The sequence below is a fragment of the Tremella mesenterica genome, assembly GCF_000271645.1.
Source record: "Tremella mesenterica DSM 1558 unplaced genomic scaffold TREMEscaffold_1, whole genome shotgun sequence".
In the NCBI taxonomy this organism is placed as follows: Eukaryota; Fungi; Basidiomycota; class Tremellomycetes; order Tremellales; family Tremellaceae; genus Tremella; species Tremella mesenterica.
Window position 1 is genome coordinate 3,234,197 of NW_006711225.1, and position 22,048 is coordinate 3,256,244.

General features: G+C 48.4%; 6 protein-coding genes across 6 annotated transcripts; 4 read left to right on the top strand and 2 right to left on the bottom strand.

The window, feature by feature from the left end:
* Window positions 1–2,561: 2,561 nt before the first annotated feature.
* On the top strand, window positions 2,562–3,604 carry TREMEDRAFT_70827 (uncharacterized protein). The gene is made up of 6 exons (XM_007001982.1): window positions 2,562–2,738; window positions 2,832–2,915; window positions 2,998–3,073; window positions 3,122–3,206; window positions 3,312–3,406; window positions 3,460–3,604. The coding sequence occupies exons 1-6, from the start codon at window positions 2,688–2,690 to the stop codon at window positions 3,522–3,524; spliced, it is 456 nt and encodes a 151-aa protein (XP_007002044.1). The 5' UTR covers window positions 2,562–2,687; the 3' UTR covers window positions 3,525–3,604.
* A 2,338-nt stretch (window positions 3,605–5,942) lies between these two features.
* Window positions 5,943–7,907, bottom strand: TREMEDRAFT_26575 (uncharacterized protein; the record flags this gene model as incomplete). Its single annotated transcript, XM_007000709.1, has 4 exons — window positions 5,943–6,380; window positions 6,549–6,817; window positions 6,953–7,089; window positions 7,171–7,907. 4 exons carry the CDS (start codon window positions 7,905–7,907, stop codon window positions 5,943–5,945), a joined length of 1,581 nt encoding a protein of 526 aa, XP_007000771.1.
* A 3,267-nt stretch (window positions 7,908–11,174) lies between these two features.
* TREMEDRAFT_42014 (uncharacterized protein) lies at window positions 11,175–14,641 on the top strand. The gene is made up of 6 exons (XM_007000918.1): window positions 11,175–11,791; window positions 11,840–12,412; window positions 12,454–12,695; window positions 12,802–13,344; window positions 13,400–14,054; window positions 14,230–14,641. The coding sequence occupies exons 1-6, from the start codon at window positions 11,527–11,529 to the stop codon at window positions 14,301–14,303; spliced, it is 2,352 nt and encodes a 783-aa protein (XP_007000980.1). The 5' UTR covers window positions 11,175–11,526; the 3' UTR covers window positions 14,304–14,641.
* A 154-nt stretch (window positions 14,642–14,795) lies between these two features.
* TREMEDRAFT_70829 (uncharacterized protein) lies at window positions 14,796–16,128 on the top strand. Its single transcript, XM_007001983.1, has 5 exons — window positions 14,796–14,863; window positions 15,006–15,152; window positions 15,523–15,613; window positions 15,834–15,952; window positions 16,050–16,128. Exons 1-5 carry the CDS (start codon window positions 14,848–14,850, stop codon window positions 16,100–16,102), a joined length of 426 nt encoding a protein of 141 aa, XP_007002045.1. The 5' UTR covers window positions 14,796–14,847; the 3' UTR covers window positions 16,103–16,128.
* Window positions 16,129–16,167: 39 nt separating this feature from the next.
* Window positions 16,168–17,579, bottom strand: TREMEDRAFT_67088 (uncharacterized protein; the record flags this gene model as incomplete). Its single annotated transcript, XM_007001855.1, has 5 exons — window positions 16,168–16,290; window positions 16,391–16,636; window positions 16,819–16,901; window positions 16,995–17,066; window positions 17,291–17,579. 5 exons carry the CDS (start codon window positions 17,577–17,579, stop codon window positions 16,168–16,170), a joined length of 813 nt encoding a protein of 270 aa, XP_007001917.1.
* Window positions 17,580–19,890: 2,311 nt separating this feature from the next.
* TREMEDRAFT_26656 (uncharacterized protein) lies at window positions 19,891–22,002 on the top strand (the record flags this gene model as incomplete). Its single annotated transcript, XM_007000722.1, has 8 exons — window positions 19,891–19,956; window positions 20,006–20,041; window positions 20,106–20,195; window positions 20,250–20,416; window positions 20,464–20,890; window positions 20,960–21,383; window positions 21,431–21,585; window positions 21,688–22,002. The coding sequence occupies 8 exons, from the start codon at window positions 19,891–19,893 to the stop codon at window positions 22,000–22,002; spliced, it is 1,680 nt and encodes a 559-aa protein (XP_007000784.1).
* Window positions 22,003–22,048: the final 46 nt, after the last annotated feature.

Here is a 22,048-nt window from a genome sequence, read left to right on the forward strand (position 1 = left end):
TCGAAGGAAGATTTGAGATTGTTGTCAAAGGTGTTGAAATCGATTGTTCGGAGAATGGTGTTTGACCTCGAGATTCCGTATATTCAGACATCGCTCGGGAAGAGATAGACGTCGTGCGAGATGAGACTTGAGAGGAAAGGGATGTAGTGACAGGGGTATAAGCTGGAGAAGGAAGAAAGCGTTCTGTCTCTGACACTGATCCACGTGAGGAGTCGACACTTGCAAGTGTAGTGGCCGAATCTTCTCTTTGTTGTCGTGAACGAGACAACGAAGATGTGAACTGTGAAGCGGTCGAATGTAAAGGAGGAGCCGAACGACCATATTGAAAAGTACCCATCCCGATGGTCAATTCGAAAGAACCAGTCGGGACCGACTCTGGGATTTGGATTGAGTCCCATGTGGAGAGCTGTTTCTTCGATGGTCGGTCTTCAGATAGCGATAGATCGGAATCGACACTGTAGTTGTATTGGGCATCATCGTCGGAAGAATCGTCTGCTCGAAGAAGAAGACTTTCAATATCGTTTGTCTCTCGAAGTGACTTCCGTGGGGGAAAAGGTTGGCGATGTTTTTCTGATTCTATTTCTGATGAATGTTTCGGGTCGGATATCTGCGATGGCATCGCACCAAACGCTTGAGGAAAATCGACAGTCAAGATAGTCGATGGTGAAGGAGCTGGGGATGGGGGCATGATTGACGCTGATGATACCGATGAAAGAGGGAGAGGATCATATACAGTGAGATGCTGAGTGACTTTTGTCGATACCGATGTTGACGTAGCTGGAGATGGAGGCAGCATAACAGGTATGACAGGAGATTGAGTCACACTCGTCGTTGTCGACGCCAACGGAATTGACGGTGACGGGGATGGGAGCAAAGCACGTCGTTTTGCTTGAGCTACCGTCAAAGCCGGTTTCGAATGAGGTTTCACAGGTTTCACCACAGGTTTAGGTGCGTGATTGCCGAAGACCAATCTGGCAAGTTCAAATTCTTTCTTATACGGTATCACCCCTGTTCTCTTCAATCGCGCGTCCTTGATTTTCTCCCAATTATCCGCTATCGTCCTCGCGGCCAAGGTAGCCATGTAATTCTCTGGTAATCCTCTCCTGTTATCCGAGCCAAAACCACTCTTCCCATTACCCACTTTTCCTCTTTGAGGAGGTTCAATATGTGGGAATGGCACCCTAGCCTCGTCGATACTTGTTGACCAAGCCACAAACATCCGTTTGAGATAAACGCTATATTGACAAGCGGTCCATTGTTCGTGTCCGAACTGAGCGGTGATTTCTCTCAATATATTCACGTTTTGAGGTAAACTATCACCAAGGACGGCTTGAACAGACCATGAGGCGACAGCTACAGCAGCTGGGATCCGACTTCGAGAAGTGAACATGTCGATACATTCCTGAGCCAAGAAAATGTTGTAAGCCACTTGTAACACCGTATCCCAAGACTCTACACGACGAAAGAAGGCCCAGTCCAGAGTATCCCAGGACCGCGAACCTGAACGACCATGAGTAGGAGTGGTTATGAGGTTGGCATTGAGCTGCTCGGTGGTCATGTTGGCAATCTTGCGAATACGTTCGATCACACGTTGGAGTTGAGACAGACAAGCATCGACGGTAGAAACAGAATTGTGAAGCAGAGAGCTGTAGCGATCGTGGAGATGTGTGAAATACGAAAGTTTGGCCAGATGAGCGAGATGATCAGGAGATGTCTCATGTGCGATGTGCTATATGTCAGTTTATGTTCTCACGTAAACTTAGAGAGATTACTCACAAAGAATTCGTTGAGTGTAGGAACCAAAACTCTTTCATCTCCTTTAGTTACCGCGGCTCCAGCTATATGCTTGTTCCCTCGACGTAACTTGGAATCTAAAACCAGCAAACTACTCTCTTGCATGGCCATCTTCGTAGCCACCGCGACGAGGTAGGGTAATCGAACAGCGTTGGGGTTTTTCAGTATCGATTTCTTCGCAAATTTCTCTTTCTCCACAATGAGGATTTTCCTAGTCCAAGTCCATGCTCCCCGACGTAGATTCTCATCACCCCCATGACCGAAAGCTTCCAAGTGAAACCCTATGATAGCTTGGACCCGATCATCGAAGGCTTTCTCCACACCCCATTTGTACCCATTCCACTCCACTCCTTCCGTCTCAGCTTCCTCATCTTCGTGTAAAATGGCTCCACGAGCTTCAGACACGGATACAGTGTTGAAGGAGAGTGTAGCAGCTTCGTCGACCACCCCACATGTCGGACAAGCGAGAAGGGAGCTACCGGCGAAAGGCTCGAGATGAACGATAGACTTATGTAAAGCGTAGCAGGGCTTACAAGTGTTCCCACTGGCCCTAGTAGTCATCTTTTTGAAGGCATATGAGACCAGAGTCCGCTCTCGTGAGCAACTCGACCTCGCTTGGACTTTTTCCCGGGACGCAGAAGAGCAAAAGACGCCTGAAAGGGTGGAAGATTGGGTGGCAAATAAATTAACGCCGAAACACCGATCAGTGGCATCAATCACTCACACCTTTCCCCTTCGTCCTCCGCCAGCTGTCAGTTGAGGATAAAGTTACCCCAGGTGTCGCATACCGACTTCACCACCTTGTCCTCTTTTTCTCCCCCTCTCCCGTATATAAAGTCTGCCCTCAGTCATCTCCTGCTCTCACATATTCCTTTCCTCTCTATTCTTTCAAGATGTTTTCCGCCATTCGCACCCGCGCTATCGTTGCTCCTCGTCTCGTCAAGGTGAGTCAATAATTTACTTCCCCTACTCGACTGATCTTCTTCATTCCGTGTCCCAGGTCTTCGTCCAGCTGTGGGATAGTTATTGACGATCAGGCGTTCTCTACTTCTCGTGCCGCTCTGGACATCTCGAGGTTGACCTTGATCGGTCGTCTGGGTAATGATCCGGTTCAACGCACGGTAAGCTTATGTTTTTCTTTTCACTCTCTTCTTCAACTCAAATACAATTTCTATGTTCTGGGAATCTTTGTTGACAAGTCAGACCGCCAGTGGAAAACCTTATTACACGTACAACGTAGCCACGGCCCCCGGTCCTCCTATCAAAGACGAATCTGGAGGTAAATGCCCCTTCTACAATTATGACTCACTACTCTGACCGTATGCAGCCCTCGTCAACCCGCCCACCAGCTGGCATACCGTTTTTGCGTTCAACGAGCTTTCGCACCCCTCTATCGGCCGTCTTGGCAAAGGGTGAGTCCAATCTTCATGGTATCTCTTCCCCACCCGAAGCTTGGCCGTGGCCTTGAAGGCACGACAGAATACATCGTCGAGGTAGGAAAGGAATTGACACCACAGATCTACAGTTTACGTCGAGGCCGACCTCGAGATGCGTTCCGCCGAAGCCGCTGCTGATGGTGCTCCCGTCCACGACCGCGCACTCTTGAGGCACCGTAAGTCGAATCAATCCTTCGGTGATCCTTGTGAATTTGGCTGACGAAGATAGGTAGCTTGAGCGTCATCAACCGCGTCAAACCTGCTTCCGAGGTTGAGGGTGAGGATGCTGAATGAGCGTTGCCAAATGAGCAGGGATACGTTGGGAAATCTTGTAGATTTTGGAATGTGATGGATGCTCCACCTCTCAGAATATTAGTTCATATCTCGTGAACCTGTCTACTCGCGGACAAGTTACGACTACACCTCCCATGCCTTCAGCCTGTGAGTCTTTTGCCCAGATGAGTCCACACGATGCTGGGGTGTTGCTATGGATGAACAACAAGTAGTCGTATCAGATGATGACGGGACACTTTTATATAACATACATATGAAGATGGTGAACAGACTGAAGAGTGATGGAGGGGATACATTACGTCACGTTACGGACTTGCAGGAGAGGGTAAGCTACTGGTGGGTATCTCCTCGATGGCGTCCAGGGTAGGCATGTGTGTTTCCACAAACCGCTGTATAATTTTACTACAAGTCAGCATCTTCAAACGGATATGTGGGAATATATCAAGTCCCGATTGAACATCATGGATACACAAAGAACCAGGACGGTAGATAACCAGTGTCGACAACAATGACAATTGTACGAAAGGAAGACCACGCAAAACTGCCGTACAGGTAAGTCAAAGATGAGGACAGATGACGGGCAAAGATGAGAAGTGTGAGGGTCAGCGAGCCAGAGCGGCCCGAGAGAAGGGTGTCATGGGACTTAAGAAAGAGAGGGAGAGAATCACTCACCTTCGTATCTCAGCCTGAGCATTCAAGAAATCAACCATATCCCTCGCCCTGGACGTAGGCATATCACCGCCTTCTATATTCATAGCGGCTTCTTTCATATCGTTTAACATCGTGTTTAGCTGTCTTGCCTGTAATTCAGCTCACTCACTCGGTCCCCTCGGTCCCTTCTCCCCTCTCCTCAGTCACCCCACATCTTCCTTCGTCCCCACCATCTCATGCCCGTCCTTACCATTCCTTCCCTTAATCCTCCCGCGTACCGTATGGTAACACTCACGCACAAGGCGCAAACTTTTATACGAGCAGTTGGATCGCGATGAGAATTGGGAGTGGTAGTAGTCAGGCGGTGATGGAGAGAAAGAACGATGTCAAAATATATGACTCACTTTGGTAATCACCTCATCTCTCACTTGTTCACCTGTCGATTGAGCGTAAACGAGAGAGATCAATTCATTCACTATAGGAATAAGGGATTGGAATGCTCCAGATACCTTGAGAACATCATCGATGTTCTGAGGATGGTTCATACTTCATACTAAAGTTGAGTTGAAGAGGTTGAAGGAAAGTCAAGATATGAGAACGGAAGTAGAGAAAAGCCAATGATCGATCTTTGATCTCTTCCACTTCCTTCTTCCAACCTGACGTATCGCATGTTTACTGATGAGTACTAACACATCTCAAAGCGCTAACCTGCTAGTGTTCATGCATATGCATGGGATACCATCCATGTATACAGTACATGGCATATAGCTGCTAGCTAACTTACACACCCGTCCCATCGCCGACGACACAGCTTTCACGCTCCTCCCTTCATTTTTCGGTCATCAAGCTTTCGAGACCGACATCGCCTTGAAGCGAAGGCATCGGAGAGTCAAACAAAGGCTATGCGAGAGTTTTCTCGTAGACCTCAACATTTTCCATCTCACCATTTACAAAAGAACAGCTCCTAGACTGCTATTATGAGTGCCGATGTGTCAGTCAACACTACAGATGCTAGAACTACGGGGAACCCGGCTTTGAGCCGTCTCAAGGGCCCCCGCTATCGGTCAACGGTGGCCCGAGACAATAATGAATCTTCTGCAGCGCATGCAGCGACAGCGCTCGGGTCATCTGCCACGTTTACAGAGAACGTTTGTCAACATTCGGACTATTCGGAACGGGTATCGGAAATGCAGCTAACAGACTTGTCAGGACAGCGCGAAACATACGAACAGCGGACTGTTCTGGCAGCATGCATGGCTGCAGGGATGGCTTACTTGATGTGTGAAATGTTCCCAGATTTTACTCATAGCTGGTTTGGGTCCCGCGGACCATCTTCCACGTCGAGGTCTCTCTCTCTGACCGGCAGACCTGAAGATGTGGAGTCAATGTTCTGGACGTATTCGTGAGTTTGCGGTTCTACTCTGTGAACTGTGTCCATCCTCCTGTCTAGTCATCACCGTCGAAATGTCGTTTCCAGCACGAGAGGATTCAGGGGATGGATTGACTGATGCGAGCGACAGGATTCTTGGCGCATTTGCTCTCGGAATGATCTCTTTCGCAACTTACAACCACACTCGTGCTATTGAATTAGAACGTGAAGGGCCCACAATCTTGGATGAAATGTCTTCACCGCTGAACAGCGAACCTGAGGGTCCGACGGCGCACTCCCATGGCGATCTAAACTCTGGGGTAGAGAGTAGCGAGTAATCCCATAGCATGTAATGTCATTTAGTTACTCACAAAACAATCTCGTGTAAACACCCTCTCTCATCTCCTCCTTTTCACACTAGTCAAAGTCCTCATTATCCTCCTCGTCTCTCTCACCCTCTCCTGCTCCCTCTTTTCCAAGTCCTCAAAACTTAATTCCACCAGATGAGGTCCGAAATCTTCTCTCTCCCACCAATCCCTCCACACTCCTTGAAGAGGTTGAGCACCTCGACGGTTGTTCACCCTAGGTAAAGGTAATGTACGTTCCCACCCTGTTTGAATGTCGGGATGAGAGACAGAGAAAAGTTCGAGGTCTAACGCGTCTTTCTTATGTTTGAGAATTTCTTCTAAGATGGCATGAGTGACGAGGACTACCGGTTCCCCGGTGAGACCAAGGTCCCGACAGTATGCGCGAGCGAAGTGGGAGGGAGGGAGTGTAGAGGAGAGGTCCCATTCTATTCGGTCGCGAAGGAGATGAGAATAGATCTGGACGTCGAGCTGGGAGTCAACGAACTCGAACTTTTGGTGGTCTACACTTGTGAACAGCTGAATGAACGGGAATTTCGGGAAAACGCACAAAGTTAAAGGGAGTTAGGGGCGTTAAAGAGGGGCTATTATATGTATTCGGTGTGAGTAGGAACAGAGGCATAGCAAATATTGACTCACATTCAAGAACACCCTACAATCAGCCTCTGCCCATTGTTTCTCGACCTCCTCTTCTTCATTTTCATCTTCGACCATGCCCTCCTCCTCATCGCTCCATATCACATCGTCCTCTGTCACCTCCTCGTTCCCTATATCGGCCTCTGCGACAGGTTGTGATTCTTCGATCTGAGCTTGAATCAGGTCGGCGATGACTGTGGCGTATTGTTGAACGGGTATCTGCACGTCTTCGCAGAAGATAGCTGCAAATTGGTAGGGAGTCATGAATGGTTCTAGGACAAGTAAGCCATATGTTCATCGTTCCGCACGATGCGAAGAATCCGGATCCTCCTCTTACCTAGCGAAAGAGTGAATGGGAGCACATGCCTGTAGAGAAACAGGAGAACGGATGATAATGGAACACGTACCATTCACATTCCACAAGAATCTATCTCTGATTTTAATACCCATCTGGTCCTGAACTTCCGAAGATACTTCCAAATCCACCGTGATAGGTATCAAAGCCTCTGGCCGTCCAGCCTCTCTAAGAAGTAATTCCTCGGACCTGTTTATTAGTCAATGATCTTTCACCCTATCTCATCTTCTCATGCATGTGTCTCATATCACGAGTAGATGATCTACTCACATATACTGATGTTTTGTGGCTTTCGCGCGTACACTTCTCACTCTTTCACCCGGTACTCTATCTCCTATCCAAGTCCAACCTTTATCTAATTCTTCTTTCTTTTTCCGCAATCTCGCTATCCTCATGGCAGCCTGTACATCTCCCCCGCCATTAGGTTGTAACTGTCTTTCCACTTCTCTTCTCTTCTTAGACCTAGGAAGATTCTCATCCTCCAGATCACTGTCATCCTCAAAGTCATCCATATCCTCACCCTCACTACTCTCATCGTCCGAAGCTTTCTCAGCATAATTCACAGCTCTAATCCTCCTACCTGTCAAGTTGGGTCGTTTGGGTTTTCCAAAAGAAGTCGGTGAATCATATCTCGGTGTTGAAGCACCAGATCCCGGTCGAGTGGACGAGATTTCCCGATCCAATTCCGCTAAAAATAATTCTCTTTCTCTGGGACCACCGGTGAGTTGTTCAGGTTGAACCAATCCCGTCACACCTGTCCGTAGGCGAGAAGGGTAGGTAGAATACACAGCTTGTGTGTTGGGCTCGGAGGACAGTGAAGGATCATGTGACATTTGACCAGGGGGAGGAAGAAAGTAAGGAAGTGGACCTGGGGCATGAGTTTCGTGATGACGATACATGACTCGACTCGTTCCGGATGTATGTTGGATCGTTGCTGGTCGCGGAGGGTATGGTGTTGTTGGAAGAGCTGTGGGAAGTAAGTGTTGAGAATAATCAGTTTGAGACATGGTTATAAGTCAGGGAAAGACAAGACGAAGCACGGACAGTACGAGTAGTCGTTGGATTTTGATGAGAACGCGAGCGTTAGCTAACTACCATCAACCAAAGTCAACCTAGGCAACATACCATTTTGGTGAGCCGAAGGTGGATAGCCCACGTTACCTGGTCCTACGGGTTGAGGGGTCCTGGAAGGCCGACTTCGAAGCTTGACGTTAGATGCAGCGTTGGGCGTGGGCGTGTTATACATGCTTGCTGAATTGCTGAGTTGTTTGTTATGGTGATTCCCTCCTCCAGCATTCAAGCGTGTAAGGAGTTCGGAGAAGCTGATATTGTGGGGGGCTCGAATAAGACCAATCCCATCGGCAAAGACACTCACTGATGGTCTCTCTACCATCTATCATCCACGATCCATGATTCATGAGAGAATAGAAGAAATTTGTCAGGAGATTGACTGCAGAAGCTTGCATAAGCATAGTCATGGACATCTACTTTACATAGGTATATGGATCTCTTTGAGCGTCAAATCACAGTCTTAACCAGAGCTTTTCTCGGCCTCAGCCTCAACCAACCTGCTTTCAAGATTCACCACACCCAGGTGCTAGCGGCACAAAGTGACCTTTCCGTTCAGATTTGGCTCTACGGGCGAGAGGGAGGAGTGCAGATAACGTTTGATACTCCGAAGGATATTGCCAACTTCAAGCGTAGTGAAACAGGCTAGCAGCGGATTCTCGCCAATCCGACAAGTCTTCATATCTCGATCTCCTACCACGTGTATTGGCAAGTGAGTGGTAGTGATTTGAAACAGGGTATCCGTGTGCGAATCAGCTCAATGGCCCAATGGCCAATGGCATATGATCAATGGATCAATGTGTCAGTACAGTACAGAAAAGGTCCAAAAGGGGGAGAGAAGTGGATGCTTCGCCGGAGTATGCAGCATGCAGCACGGACTTAATATTGAGGAGGGGAGTTGAGATGATATTATGTTGTTGGCTTCTTCCGCGCATGGCCTGGATTATGTCCCGGTAGTCTGAATGACTAATCACTTTCAAACCTTCTAGCTTCAGTGGATCTTTGTTTGATTGTCAGTGTCCATTGAACGGTTTCATCTATCTCGACGTCTTATCTTTCAGGTATCTCAACGGGTGTTGTCTTGCTTAACTCTGTTAAGTAGTCCGCTTCTGTCGGTCATCCTGTAGTAGACATGTAGCTCCGCCCCATCTAAGGACTCACGTTTAGGCGGGGCGAGTAGCTCACGTGTGAGACAGTCATCATCAACAAAGAACAGAAGCAGCAACAAGTCAAGGGATCAAGCAGGTGGGGATAGGGTCGAAGTGAATCAGGGGTGGGGGATTCAGGAACCAGCGCGTATGAGCACCACCTCTGCTTCTGGGCGGTGGCGTGGATAACGAATGGCGAGTCGAGAGCTGGGGGGTGGAGTGGTCGGGATTGTCGAATGCGGCGACAGACGCGTACACTTCAGGGTTTGAGAGAGAAAAGATCTGCCTAGGAATGACTTGTTCTACATGGTGGGTGACGTCGTAGGTGGCAAGCGGGAAGGGGGCAGAAGAGTCTGAATCCATGGACCTGGTATCCCTCGGTAGCAGATTCGGTGGGATCGGTGGAGGGTGAAGATGTATTTGGTGGAATGCTGCGTGTTTATATTCTGCACAGTCTACATGTTTCTTCACTTGTCATTTTGACTTTTCCTCCTTTCCTCCACATACCGTGATTGTCAACTTTTACATCTATCACCTGATCGACTGCGGAAAGATAAATAGCGGGCTCAAAGACGGGCGCTGTCATTGTCCCATCATATTTACAGTACGAGTGTTTTGGTCAGAACGAAGATCTTTTTGCCCTTTTAACCCGACACTAAAGTTAGCAGGACGAGTCGACAGCCAATCCGGATTTACACAGGTTGTCGAGCATGGGGATGAGCATCAGTGTACAGGGTGAATAAAGAGAAACATCGACCTAAAGGGAATGAATCTCCCTTGATCTCGGAAGGTGCCGACCGACCATTACCGCATTTTGGCATAACCTCTCCTTCAGCCTTTACGACACGGTCACCCGACACCCGAGTCTTCAATCTTCAAACGCGAATCATATCCCACCCCGTCCCTTGACGTTTCGTATACTCCTGGGGCAGAATTGAAGAGGAAGCAACAAGTGAACGAACAGGGACTGGGCGTTGAGACTGAAGGAGAAACGGAGACGCCCCAATCCTTCCCTCTGTTCTGAACAATCTCGGACTGAGAGAGCGGTAGAGGAGAAGTAGGACTACACTTCGCAGGGTGAGCTAGCTGCTAGCTGCTAGCTGCCGATCAACACACGCCTCTTAGTCATTCTTCGCTTCTCTCGCCGTCATTCTTCCTTGTCATAAATATAATCAAGTCACTCGACGATCGATCCGCCCCGGCTACACTCAGACATACACACACTCACTTCATTCCCCGGTCTCTACATATCCTTCCCTTCTTCCGTTCTATCTAACCATACGTCTTCTGGCCTCCCTCGTGACATAGTGGTTCTAGGTAATTTGGTAACAACGGTAAAACGTGAGTAATAATCAGTCTCAGGTGACTGACAAAGTCATCCCCTCATTCCTTTGCGCCTTCTTCTCAAATAGGGAATAAGCAACTGTCTATCTTCCACGCCTTCACATTCTTACTTTCCCCTGTACAACAATCGGTCAAGCATCTCTTACATTCCTCACTTTCTTGTCGTCTGGCTGACACCAATAGTTGAATCGACTTTCTTTTCACCATCATGAGCCAACCTAATCCTTCCGATGATCCCCTTCATCCCTCTCCCTCGCCTTCCACCCCTGCAAGTCAACTGGTTTCCCCTCGTCGGCCTCGCACAACAGCAGCCGGAAGACCCGCTACCGCAAGGCCAGATACATCAGCCTCTGGCATTGGTGAACTTCCCAGTCGGCAATACTTTCCGGACCCAAACAACCTCCCAGAAAACGATGACTTCACTATCGAGTATGATGATGAAGCCGATGACGACGTTTTCGCATTCGAAAGACCGGCCACTGCTGCTGTCCCCAAGTCTGCTTTCTCAGGATCTGAGTATACCACCTCTGCACCCACCACCTCTTTGGTATCCCCGAGCACCGGCACCAATGCTTATCCTCAGCCGGGATCTCCTGGGACACATGTGACCGGCGGCACCTTTGGTGACGGAACCCCTACCCCTTCTTCAGCTGCCAACTTTGCTCAACATCCTGGCTTGTCACCTCCGGGGCCTGTTGATATCGCTGGAAGTCTCCCTGAACTTGCTTACGACAAGGCCAACCCTCCCCCTTTCAGTGGTCGTCAGAATCCCAATAACTCCGCTTTCGCATTCTCTATCAATGCTAGGAGAGAGAGAGAGAGAGGTATCACTCCTACTTCTCCTCCGCCTCGTCCCAATACCGGTCGCTCCTTGATCAATCGTCTACAGAGGCGTACAGTCAATACCGGTACCACAGGAGAAACCAGTACTACCAACTTCGCGACAACCAATGTAACTCAGACTTCTTTTGACACTGTCACAGGGTCGGACGCTATTTCCTACGGCGGAGGTGGAGAATCATCCCGGCCTAAACCATCGAGACGTCAGCGCTCGTGCCAACCCTTGATGTCTGGCTCGACCGATACTTCCGATATGACAGTTGAAGGTTCGCGTCGCAACGTGAGTCGAGGCAGCTATGGAATGACGGAGATGACTGGAGATGCCACTGTTCCAGAAGGCAAGACGACGTGGGGTGACGGTTTGGCTGCCAAAAAGGATGCTAGCGAGGCTGGTGATGATATTGATATGGAAAATGATTTGGCAGAAGAAGATAGTCCGTTTGCAGAAGTCAGAGCTTCAGTCTCTAACATCGACGATCCAGATATGCCAGGTGAGTCGTCGTCTTGCTCACAACCAGATGTATCGCTCATACATGCAGCTCTGACAGCACGCGCGATGGTCATTGGCATGTTCTTCGCCGTTATAGGTTCTGGCATCAATACCTTTTTCTTCTTCCGCTTCCCTGCTCCGTACATTTCGCCTCTGCTCATCCAAGTAGCTTCGTATCCCGTTGGGAAGGCCGCATCCTGGATAATACCTATCCATACGGTCTACATGCCTGGGTGGCTGGGCGGTTGGAAGTTTTCCACCAATCCCGGTCCTTTCAACATAAAAGAACACACCATCATCGTAATCATGGCCAACATCTCTGTAGCGCCCGCCTACGCTCTCTTCGCACTCTCTTCCCTAGAATTTTACTACCAGCATCCTGTCACATCAGCTTTCGGTATTTTCATGATCATGACCACACAAATGACCGGTTTTGCCTTTGCAGGTTTTGCCCGCCGGTTTGTCGTCTGGCCTGCAAGTATGATATGGCCTGGTAATCTGGTCATTGCCACCAATTTGAACACCTTTCATGCGGAGGAGGACGGATTCAAGGGCGGGATGACTCGACTCAAGTTTCTGCTAATTGCGGGGAGCGCGTCTTTCGGCTACTACTTCTTGCCGGGTAAGTCCTTAATCCTTATCAAGTGTTCGCTGATGGTCTAGGATATCTCTTCACTGCCCTGTCAAACTTCTCATGGCCCTGTTGGATTGCGCCGCGTAACATTGTCATCAATCAACTCTTTGGAGTAGCAACCGGACTTGGTATGGGCTTATTTACGTTTGACTGGTCTCAGATCGCATGGATTAGTAGTCCACTCACAACCCCTTGGTGGGCAGCGGCCAATATCGGTATTGGTTTCATTCTCTTCTACTGGATATTAGTGCCTATTCTGTACTATACAAATGTGAGTGTTTACACCTGCCTCTACGTTCTTTCTGCTGTTCGACTCGTCTCAGGGACCGGATATATATCATTCCTGGATCGCTAAGGATATTCAGCTGATAGCTCAGGTCTGGCAGTTTGCCTATCTCCCCATGTCTGTCAGCGCAGCGGGTGATCGCTATGGGATGGAATATAACGTATCTTACATTCTCACTCCCGAAACAGAACTCAACAGGACGGCTTACGGCGAATACTCGCCTGTTTACCTTTCGGCCACTTTTTCAATGACGTTCATGTTGGCATTTGCGCTCTCCACAGCGTTGATCGTTCACACTATTCTTTATCACGGTCCGAGGATATACCGGACCGCCCGCAACATGCGAACGGAAGTCGAAGATATCCATCTCAAGCTCATGAAGAAGTATCCAGATGTACCGGAATGGTGGTACTTGATCTTATTCGTCATAGTCTTCGTTATCGCAGTCATCAACATCGAAGTGAATCACACCGATCTGCCGGTGTATGGGTATCTTTTATCGGTGTTGTTACCACTCGTTTACCTCTTACCGGCCGCTTTCATTTACGCTATGACGAATCAAACGGTAGCCACAAACTTGTTGTCGGAGTTGATCCCTGGGTACCTCTTCCAAGGGAAGCCCATCCCTGGCATGGTGAGTTTTGATCCATTACTTTTTTTCGACGGAGTTGATAATTGCTTACCTTCAGATTTTCAAGACGTTTTCAGTTCAATCGCTTTACGAAGCTCTATATTTTATCTCTGATCAAAAATTAGGACATTATATGAAGATACCGCCTCGCTCAACATTTGTCGCCCAACTCACCGCCGGTTTTGTTTCGTGTTTTGTCCAATTCGGCACTTATCGACTCGTCTTCTCTAAGGTGCCGGACATCTGTACACCGGATCAACCAGCACTCCTTACTTGCTCCTCGACACAGGTTTTTTACACTTCGAGCATTCTATGGGGTGCTATCGGTCCACAACGACTATTTTCGAAAGGATCGCTATATCATCCCCAACTGTACGCTTTCCTAGTCGGTGCAATACTACCCATCCCTATGTGGTTCTTAGTACGGAAATATCCCAAATCCCTATGGAGGAATATCAACATTCCCGTTATTTTCAATGGTGCCCTCTCTATCCCCCCCGCAACAGGAGTCAACTATGCCAGTTGGCTCATCGTGTCGTTCATTTTCCAGTTTTGGTTGAGAAGGAAAAAGTTTGCTTGGTGGAGTAAATACAACTATGTCTTGTCGGCGGCGTTGGACGTTGGAACTACGGCTAGTACGATGTTATTGTTCTTGGCCTTTGGAGTGGGAAAAGTGAAGTTGGATTGGTGGGGAAATAATGTGTTTGCGAAGAGTGAGTCTTACCCTCCTGCTTCAATGACTTGTCACAATGATTACTCTTTCACCGATCTTTTCTCAAACACTCCATTTTTGGCCAAAGGTATCTGAATGGGGAATGTTAGCTTTTTGTCGATCGTAATCGTGACGACATTGTATAACCCAAACGTAATATCATGCCTGACCAATAGCCGCGGATTGGAATGGAGAGTCCTTACGACCGACTCCACCCGATGGGTTTGGTCCTACCACTTGGAAGACGTGACACCGCTCGATTCTCACGCAAATGATACGGGCAGTATAAAAAGAAAGCATGATGTGATGATTCTGAAGGGGAGAGAATCAAGTTGAAGAAGATGATTAAAGTCGTGTGGTACTGTTTAATCAAATTCGCATAACATGAGAAGTGGAACATGTCATTGCCGAGATGTTGACAGTGGTACAGTGGGGTTTCAAAGACTAATAGGTTTGTGGGTGCAAATGGTTTATAAAGTTCGTGGGCTTAATTGGTTTATAGGTTTATACAAGTCGGATAATACAGATGGTTATTCTAGGTTCTTACATGCTGCCAAATATGACAATGTGAATGTATCTTTGCAAACTACCAAGTACTGAACCGGATTTTCCATCCACAATGCAGTGGTGACCCGTAAGCTTACGCCCCGTGCCCCATGCCTGCCACAGCCGCTTCTCTAACTCGATCACCAAATTCTGTTCTTCCAGATTTTTCCTCTGTTTTCCTATCTAGCTGCGTGTTGTAAGCTACAAGTCAGTAGATCAGTAGACACAGGATACAAGGAATAAGGAGTATGAGCATCATGTCATGTGAGTTACTCTAAGATCATCAACACCATATCTGGTCATTGCCTCGCACCACGTACGTAGGTTCTCTCTCGGAATGTTAAAACCAGACAAGGAGTTGAAAAATAGGCTCAAGTGAAGTCTTAGAGCGCTGACAACGTTCTAGATATAAACCTACCCCCTACTCCCTCACAAGGAGGTTTACTACCATATTGGTTATTGTTCACTGCCGCTGCTTCGGTGTATAATACCGGTCAAGCTTATTTCGCAAGTTGGCAATCTAGGGAAGTATATTCTGGTAAAGCTACAGAGAGTGAATTTCCTCTCTGCTTCTTTGTTTTGTCTTTCCTCCCCGAGCTTGGTCAGACTGACACTGTTTTCTTTTTCTCTGGAGTTCGGTCAGACTGACTCGCCTTTCTTTCTTTCCCAGGTTCGGTCAGACTGATTCGCTCTTCTTCTTTCCCAGGTTCGGTCAGACTGATTCGCTCTTCTTCTTTCCCAGGTTCGGTCAGACTGATTCGCTCTTCTTCTTTCCCAGGTTCGGTCAGACTGATTCGCTCTTCTTCTTTCCCAGGTTCGGTCAGACTGATTCGCTCTTCCTCTTTCCCAGGCTTGGTCACACTGAAGAATCACGCAAGCTATACAATATGACAGATAATCATGAGACATGTGTTGAGAATCAGTGACACCCCTCGCTTCGAGATTATTCGGAACGTGGACTTTATTAGCTGCTGCTATTCGATTCAGAGCTGCTTATGATATTTCAAGTCCCGCGTGAGTCTTTCTTTACCCTTTTCAATCGTATCTCCTTCACCATCACTTCGGCTTTCAAACCCTTCTCCATTGTGAAGTCTTAATCTTCTTGAATCTCCTTCCTCATGGGCTATGACTCTCCTCGGCTTTTTTGTCGATCTGTCCATCGTGTCTTTTCGCATTACCAGGAGACATCGTGTATGCGATATGAGTATTTGAGTAGTTGAAATTCATAAACTAGAATGTACGATCTCGTCATGGCTAAATTCGCCATTGCTACCATACATTTTTGGTCGGAGATGCTCATTTTCGGAAGTGTGAAATTGAACAGAGCATCTATAGGACCTTTGGTCATTGGTAGTGAGTTCATTCTTCCATTCTTCCCTTCTGCTCGTGGCTTTTCGTATCATCACCAAGACTGTATAGCAAGCTTCTTTGAGAAGTCGCTGACATTTAGCCGGTAGTCTCGTTTGGTGTTTGACACAAAGGAATTATTATCTCGGTTTATAATATGCATACAACAAATTATGGGCTTGACAACATAAACACGCTAATCGTTGAGGAAGAATTGTGATTCATAATTTGGCTTTATTCGCTTTCTTTCCTGTTCTGTCAAAGAAAGCTTTGGCCTCTTGATGAGGAAACAGAACGGCTCTGTACGATTCTGAAGCTTCAAAAACTGGATGGTATGTCCCGGCCTGTGGATCAATTACACTTCATATACCTATCATCTAATTCTGCAGTAGTCTCTGATGGAACAAAAAACGACAGCGGGAAGAATGAAGCAGATAAACTCACCTTGATCATTCCCCATGGACCAGGAGCAACTTTCGGTCCTTCTCTCACACCAATTTCTATAGCCCGCTTGACCACTGCTTTTGAGTCGGATGAATCGTCAACTATCTCATCTATTAAACCAGCGGCCTTCGCCTCGGGCTGAGTCCATCGTCTGCCTAAGAGGGTATCGCGGAGATGAGGAGTGTGAGGAATGCGGATTCGTAAAAAAGCCGCGAAGGAGTTGGGAAGTGGGGAGGAGAATGTTATCTGAGTGTCAATAGTATTTTCTCACTCGGGCATTGTCACTGGATCTGAGGCTTTCGGTGTATGACGTCTTTCGTTTTCGTAGACACGTTATTAGCCCGAAGAGATGTTGAGTGATGGTAGGAGTTATGGGATAACAAATTTCTGAAGAGGAAGTATGAAAAGGTGAGAATAATATAACTCACTTCGTTCATACATAATAACCCTTTCCCAGAGGTCATCACTCTGTAATCGCAGCATAAAGCGAGGATCATTCCTCCCGCAAAAGCTGCTGGTCAGTCATTCGGCTCCCGTCGCGCCGTCTTATACGAGAAGGTGTCAAGTACCCTCTGAGACGGAGAAAGTAGAACTGAAAACTGACCATGCCCAGTGATAGCTGCTATGGTGATCAATGGGAACGTCAAAAGACGCCACATGACAGGATCGAATATTTCTGATTGTCAGTGGTCGCCAATTGATATTCTCAACATCCCCATAGTCTGCGTGCATAGCAATTCCTTGAAACACATTTCCGATAATCTCTTTTATGCAAGAGGAAGAAAGTATGTCGGGCAGAGTGGAACTAGTAGTGATTTGGAACGACGCGGGAGTGCTATAGAAAGTCATGGGTGAAGGGTGAGGGTTGGTGAAGGAAGAGGAGTAGAGCCGAAGACTCACTTTCGAAAAAATTATCAACCTTCATAGCTTTCCCGAAATCCAAACCGTTACTGAAAAACTTATCCAGACCACTTGTCAACACCACCGCTCCAGCTCCACCCGAAGGAAACGTTTTCCGTTTCTTAATGTCCATCTCTCCGCCTCCGGACAATCGCCATTCTTTTTCTATGGTGTCGAGATGATCAGAAAGAGAGGATAGGAGCTCGGGGGTGAGACGATTATCGGGTGGAGAACAAAGAGTTAGTTGCCATACTGCTTCATATGGTCGGGAGAGCTCTACGAGGGACATGGTTGGTATGCCAACTTGAGGTGTTAGAGAGTGGTTTCTCAGAAGAGATGTTGGTGGATCTGGTGAGCTGGTGAGAGGATACCGGTAAGAAAGTCGGCCCAATTAGCCGGCTGACCAGGTTTTCCTTGTCAAAGACATTAAGTACGAGTACAACGGTGTACGAGTGTTGTATGAATTGAGTATAAGATATTCGTAGATGCATTGATGCTTGTGATATGCTACATGGTGATATATGTTCTACTCCTCTTCCGTCGCCAACAAGAAATCCGCAATCTCCTCTCTCATTTGCTCTCGAGCCACCATCCTCTGTGACGTCGATACCCTTTGTCCGACCCATGGTGGTAAATTTACCATACCATCACCCGTTGTCCGACCCGTCGCTCCACCAGACAACGTGGTCAAACACGCATAACACAGTGTCGGTGCGAAATTGTCATGTGTCGAGTCACCCGTGTGACTCCCCGCGATTGTAGGACTGCCCAGCGAAGAATGGGGATCGGTGAGAGACGTGAGGGCTGTCCTGGCTTTCCATCGCATAGCATCAGGCTCCGTGGGCCTATCTTCATTAGCACGCTGATGGATGGATTTTAGCCTCGGTGAACTTACATCTCACATAAGGGACAGATCGGACCACTTGTGTCACCAGGAAACACCAGCTTGTCACCAGTCCTATTGATAGTGGATACCGTACTGGGATGTGTGGTACTAAGACCAGCGATGAATTCTACTTAATCAGCGGGACGTCTAAAGACTAAGTGACAGAACTCACGCTCAGTCAATGCTGCCAAGCTGGCGGCTCCGCCTTTCGCCCGACCTTCTTTCCCTTTAGGTCCCACGTCATCCCAACCGCGATAGTTGACTGTCTCTAGACCGTGTATGCGACACCACAGAGCTGCTTCCTTGACCGAAATCTCTTTCATAGGCTTCATACGCACAATCTGCGAATCCGGTAAGGTGAACGAGTTGGACAATTCGAGAGGTAAGGTCCAACCTCGCCCAAGAGCTGTACCGGAAATGACACGTTGAGCCAGGCGGGTGGCGGTTTCGCCCAGTAGAAGTTGGGACACATTGGGTAAAGTGAGAGCGGCAAGTGTGAGCAGGTGATCTAAAATATGTGAGAGCAGAGAGGGTCGACTGGCGGGTGGGAGTGAAGCGAGGAGGGATTGCAGACGTTCCACTGGAGTCGTATTAGATGTCGTGGGTTCTTGAGAGACAGGAAGGTCTAAGTACATTCAGCTCAGCCTCATTCACATATGACGGGGCAACTTACTGGGTTGCTGGAAGTTCACCTTGACCCCGGAGGTATCAGCATTCCTCTCTGAACCTCCGAGCCATGAGACGAGTCCAGCATCATATACATCCTCAACTTTGAGCCCGATAAATCCCAGTCCTCTATCCTCCGACAGCTTACGGATATCTTCTGTTCTCTCATCTCGTCCTGTGACACTCGCAAATTCAACATAAACCACCGTCGCCTTATCCCATACGGCCTCTTTCTGTCCTTTGGTCCGATTCGTTGCCGCTCCATCACTCCGACTGATGTAACCCCGGCTCATGAGCATGTCGAGCATGGCCACGCTTCCTGCTCCACCACTGACCGCTATCAGAGCTTGCCCAGATTGCACCACAGGACGGTAGAGGGTCAGCGTGGATTTTACAGCTCCCGGTCGAAGGGGAGGATGAAGTTGACGGATGAATCGACTGCGGAGGCTAATTTCGTAGCATGGGCTGGCGGTCAGCTATCTTCTCTCTTGATCCACTATCCAGCTAGCCCCAGATATGCGTGATACTTCATACTGAGGATGAGAAGTAGGTTGAGACATACGAGCAATAGGCACCCTGACGAAAGATAAACGAAGTCTTTGCCTTCTTACAACGATTACAGATCGCTTTGTCTACTCTTCTCACTGGTCGAGATGCTGCTTGTGAGTACGAGGACTGAGAGATGAAAATGGTGACTGGACATACTGGGCATCAAGACCTCTTCCTTCTCTTCCCCTTCGACAGCTCCCTCTGGGTTACCGCATGACATGGTCATAATTATTAATTGTGTGGAAAAAGTTTCTAGCGGCGATATTTTGACGAGGGTCAATTCGATCGAGCATTAGTAAATGATTTACTAATCCCCGTCTCTCAATTCCTAATGGGATAAGGAATCCGGCAACGGTCGCCGGAAGGTCCGGTCCCAAAGATCATGCCAGTCAGCCAGGAACATATATCCCTCCTTCTCTTGCACTCTCGCCCAACAGAAAACCTCTCACAAGTCATCTCGTCATCATCGATGGGTTCTTTGGACGTGGAAGAAACTGCAATGGATCAGGAGCAAGATAACAAAGGCGAATCATCCTCTGTCTCATTGAAGAGGAGGCGGATCACCGTGAGTGGCGTTTGACCTTACTTCCCCATCGACATGCTGATGGCAGCAGAGAGCATGCGATAGGTGTCATCGTGGAGGCATCAAGGTGAGCTCTCCATCACACTCATCACTCTCAGCGTGTCTTGCGAATATCAGAAGCTGATCAGCAGTGCGCACCCAGTGCCAGTTCCTCATCTTGCGCTCCGTGTGCGGCTTTTGGCACACCCTGCACCTATGATCGTCCGGTCAAACGGCGAGGTGTGAGTCATCCCAATTCTCACTTCATTGAAAGATCAACAAATGCTAACCTTCAGCCTCCTGCTCGTTCTACCGACCGAGGCGGTTCAGGAGAGAGATACGGGTCTCACTCTTTGGGCTATCGTTCGGACGAAGCCTCGGGCTCCTGGGTGTACCACGAACTTGCTCCACCATCTATCGTTGAACGTCTTGTCGAGGCATTTCACTCCATCTCATATCCAATGTAAGCTCTTTCACCTCAACACATCTCCCCGAGAAGCTCAAATGCAGACATCCCTACTTCCATTGGCCGACTTTTTGGCGTCGAGTTCGACGACAGCAGTACAAACATGATCGTGCTTTCTACGCTGTGGTCTATGGCATGTGTGCCATGACACTCGCCCGTTTACGAGATGGTGCATCGATGCCGACTGCGCAAGCTCTCACGCCGGAGGATGTCCATGATGGACCGAGTAGCGAAGATTTTTATCATGCGTCACTCCAAGCCATGCCATCAGATTTGACCCTGTGCACAGATTTCAATTTTAAACGTGCCAAGGCGGTCCAGGCGGTGATCACCATACAATATGGGCAAGTGAGGGCGCTGTTAGGTCACCTGGGAGACTACACTACGATGGTCTCCGTTGACGGTTTCCATAACGAAGCGAGATGGCCCCAGAATCTCACGGAACCAGAAATCCAAGAGCGTCGGCGGCTCGTGAGTTTCTCTTGCCATCCAATTTTGCCCCACCTTCTAGTGTACGATGTCTTAAGGCTGATCATTCAGTTCTGGTCGCTATACCAACTAGACGTCTACTCTGCCATCACGTGGGGTGGGATGGTCCGGCAACGAGAAAGCCAATGCAATGTCCTCTACCCTGCTGAAGTGTTCGACGATACCGACATAACCGAAGAAGGCATCACCTTACATTCCCCACATCCTGGTGCGGTACCTTTTTTGAAAGGCTGGAATTTTGTGGTCGATTTGTATCGCATACTCGAGCATGCCGTGGGACAACTCAGATCAAGACAGATGTACTCTCCCGATGACCCTTTGACACCTGTAACGGCGTTATTCTCCACCCAGACCGGCCCGGCCCCGTCAGAGGTACTCGACTTAGTATCCCGCCTATACTCCAAGCTGCCGCCTGTGTTTAAGGGAGCGAACGCCATGACGGGCAATTTGATCGACGATCGGTTCGGATTTCAGTGTGCGTAGTCTGGCAGCCGTGAATTTGCAATTAGGGCTGATGATCAGCTGCTAACATCATTATTACGATGCAGACCGTGAAGATGGTGCTGGCAGGAACGGAGGATTCCTCTGTTCAGCAAAGGTGCGCCATAGCTGGAGATCTGCTGGATGCTTTAGCATCTGTTCCGACAGCATATATACAAACTTGCTCGGCGCCCATGGTCAGTCAATTTTGCTAAATCGTCCTGTCCACTTCTCACTAGCGGACGATGGAAATAATATGACACACTGTATAGTATGGAGTGGGTGTGACTGATACACAGTTGCAACATCTTGCCGGAGTCGGTCACCTGCTCGGCAGCGTCATTCAACGCCCGTTGTCTCAATGGACATATCTGCAAGTCCGCAATGTCCTATTAGCTATGGCCGACCTTTTGACCACGCTCGAATCGTCTCTCTCACAAGCGGCGGGTCTCGCTCAAAAACTCAAATCCCACGTTTCAAGGATCGATCAGTACATGACCACTGCGGCATTCCAGCACTCGCAACAGAGTCAGGTGTATCACAGTGCTCTGCCGAGAGACATCTGGTCCGGCTCAGAGCAGACAACCAGATCCACGGTGAGTCTGATCGATTGAATCTAGTCCTCGTTCCGTAAGAAACAACGACTCTGCCGATCGTGTG

Bases quoted from the DNA above. Each gene is read 5' to 3' on its own strand.
- TREMEDRAFT_70827 (XM_007001982.1), top strand. From the start codon at position 2,688: ATGTTTTCCGCCATTCGCACCCGCGCTATCGTTGCTCCTCGTCTCGTC. The intron at 3,207-3,311 runs GTGAGTCCAATC...TTGACACCACAG, and splicing joins ATCGGCCGTCTTGGCAAAGG to ATCTACAGTTTACGTCGAGG. The intron at 3,407-3,459 runs GTAAGTCGAATC...TGACGAAGATAG, and splicing joins CCGCGCACTCTTGAGGCACC to GTAGCTTGAGCGTCATCAAC.
- TREMEDRAFT_42014 (XM_007000918.1), top strand. From the start codon at position 11,527: ATGTCTGGCTCGACCGATACTTCCGATATGACAGTTGAAGGTTCGCGT. The intron at 11,792-11,839 runs GTGAGTCGTCGT...TCATACATGCAG, and splicing joins CGACGATCCAGATATGCCAG to CTCTGACAGCACGCGCGATG. The intron at 12,696-12,801 runs GTGAGTGTTTAC...CTGATAGCTCAG, and splicing joins CTATTCTGTACTATACAAAT to GTCTGGCAGTTTGCCTATCT.
- TREMEDRAFT_70829 (XM_007001983.1), top strand. The intron at 15,153-15,522 runs GTGAATTTCCTC...GTTGAGAATCAG, and splicing joins TTCTGGTAAAGCTACAGAGA to TGACACCCCTCGCTTCGAGA. The intron at 15,953-16,049 runs GTGAGTTCATTC...GCTGACATTTAG, and splicing joins AGGACCTTTGGTCATTGGTA to CCGGTAGTCTCGTTTGGTGT.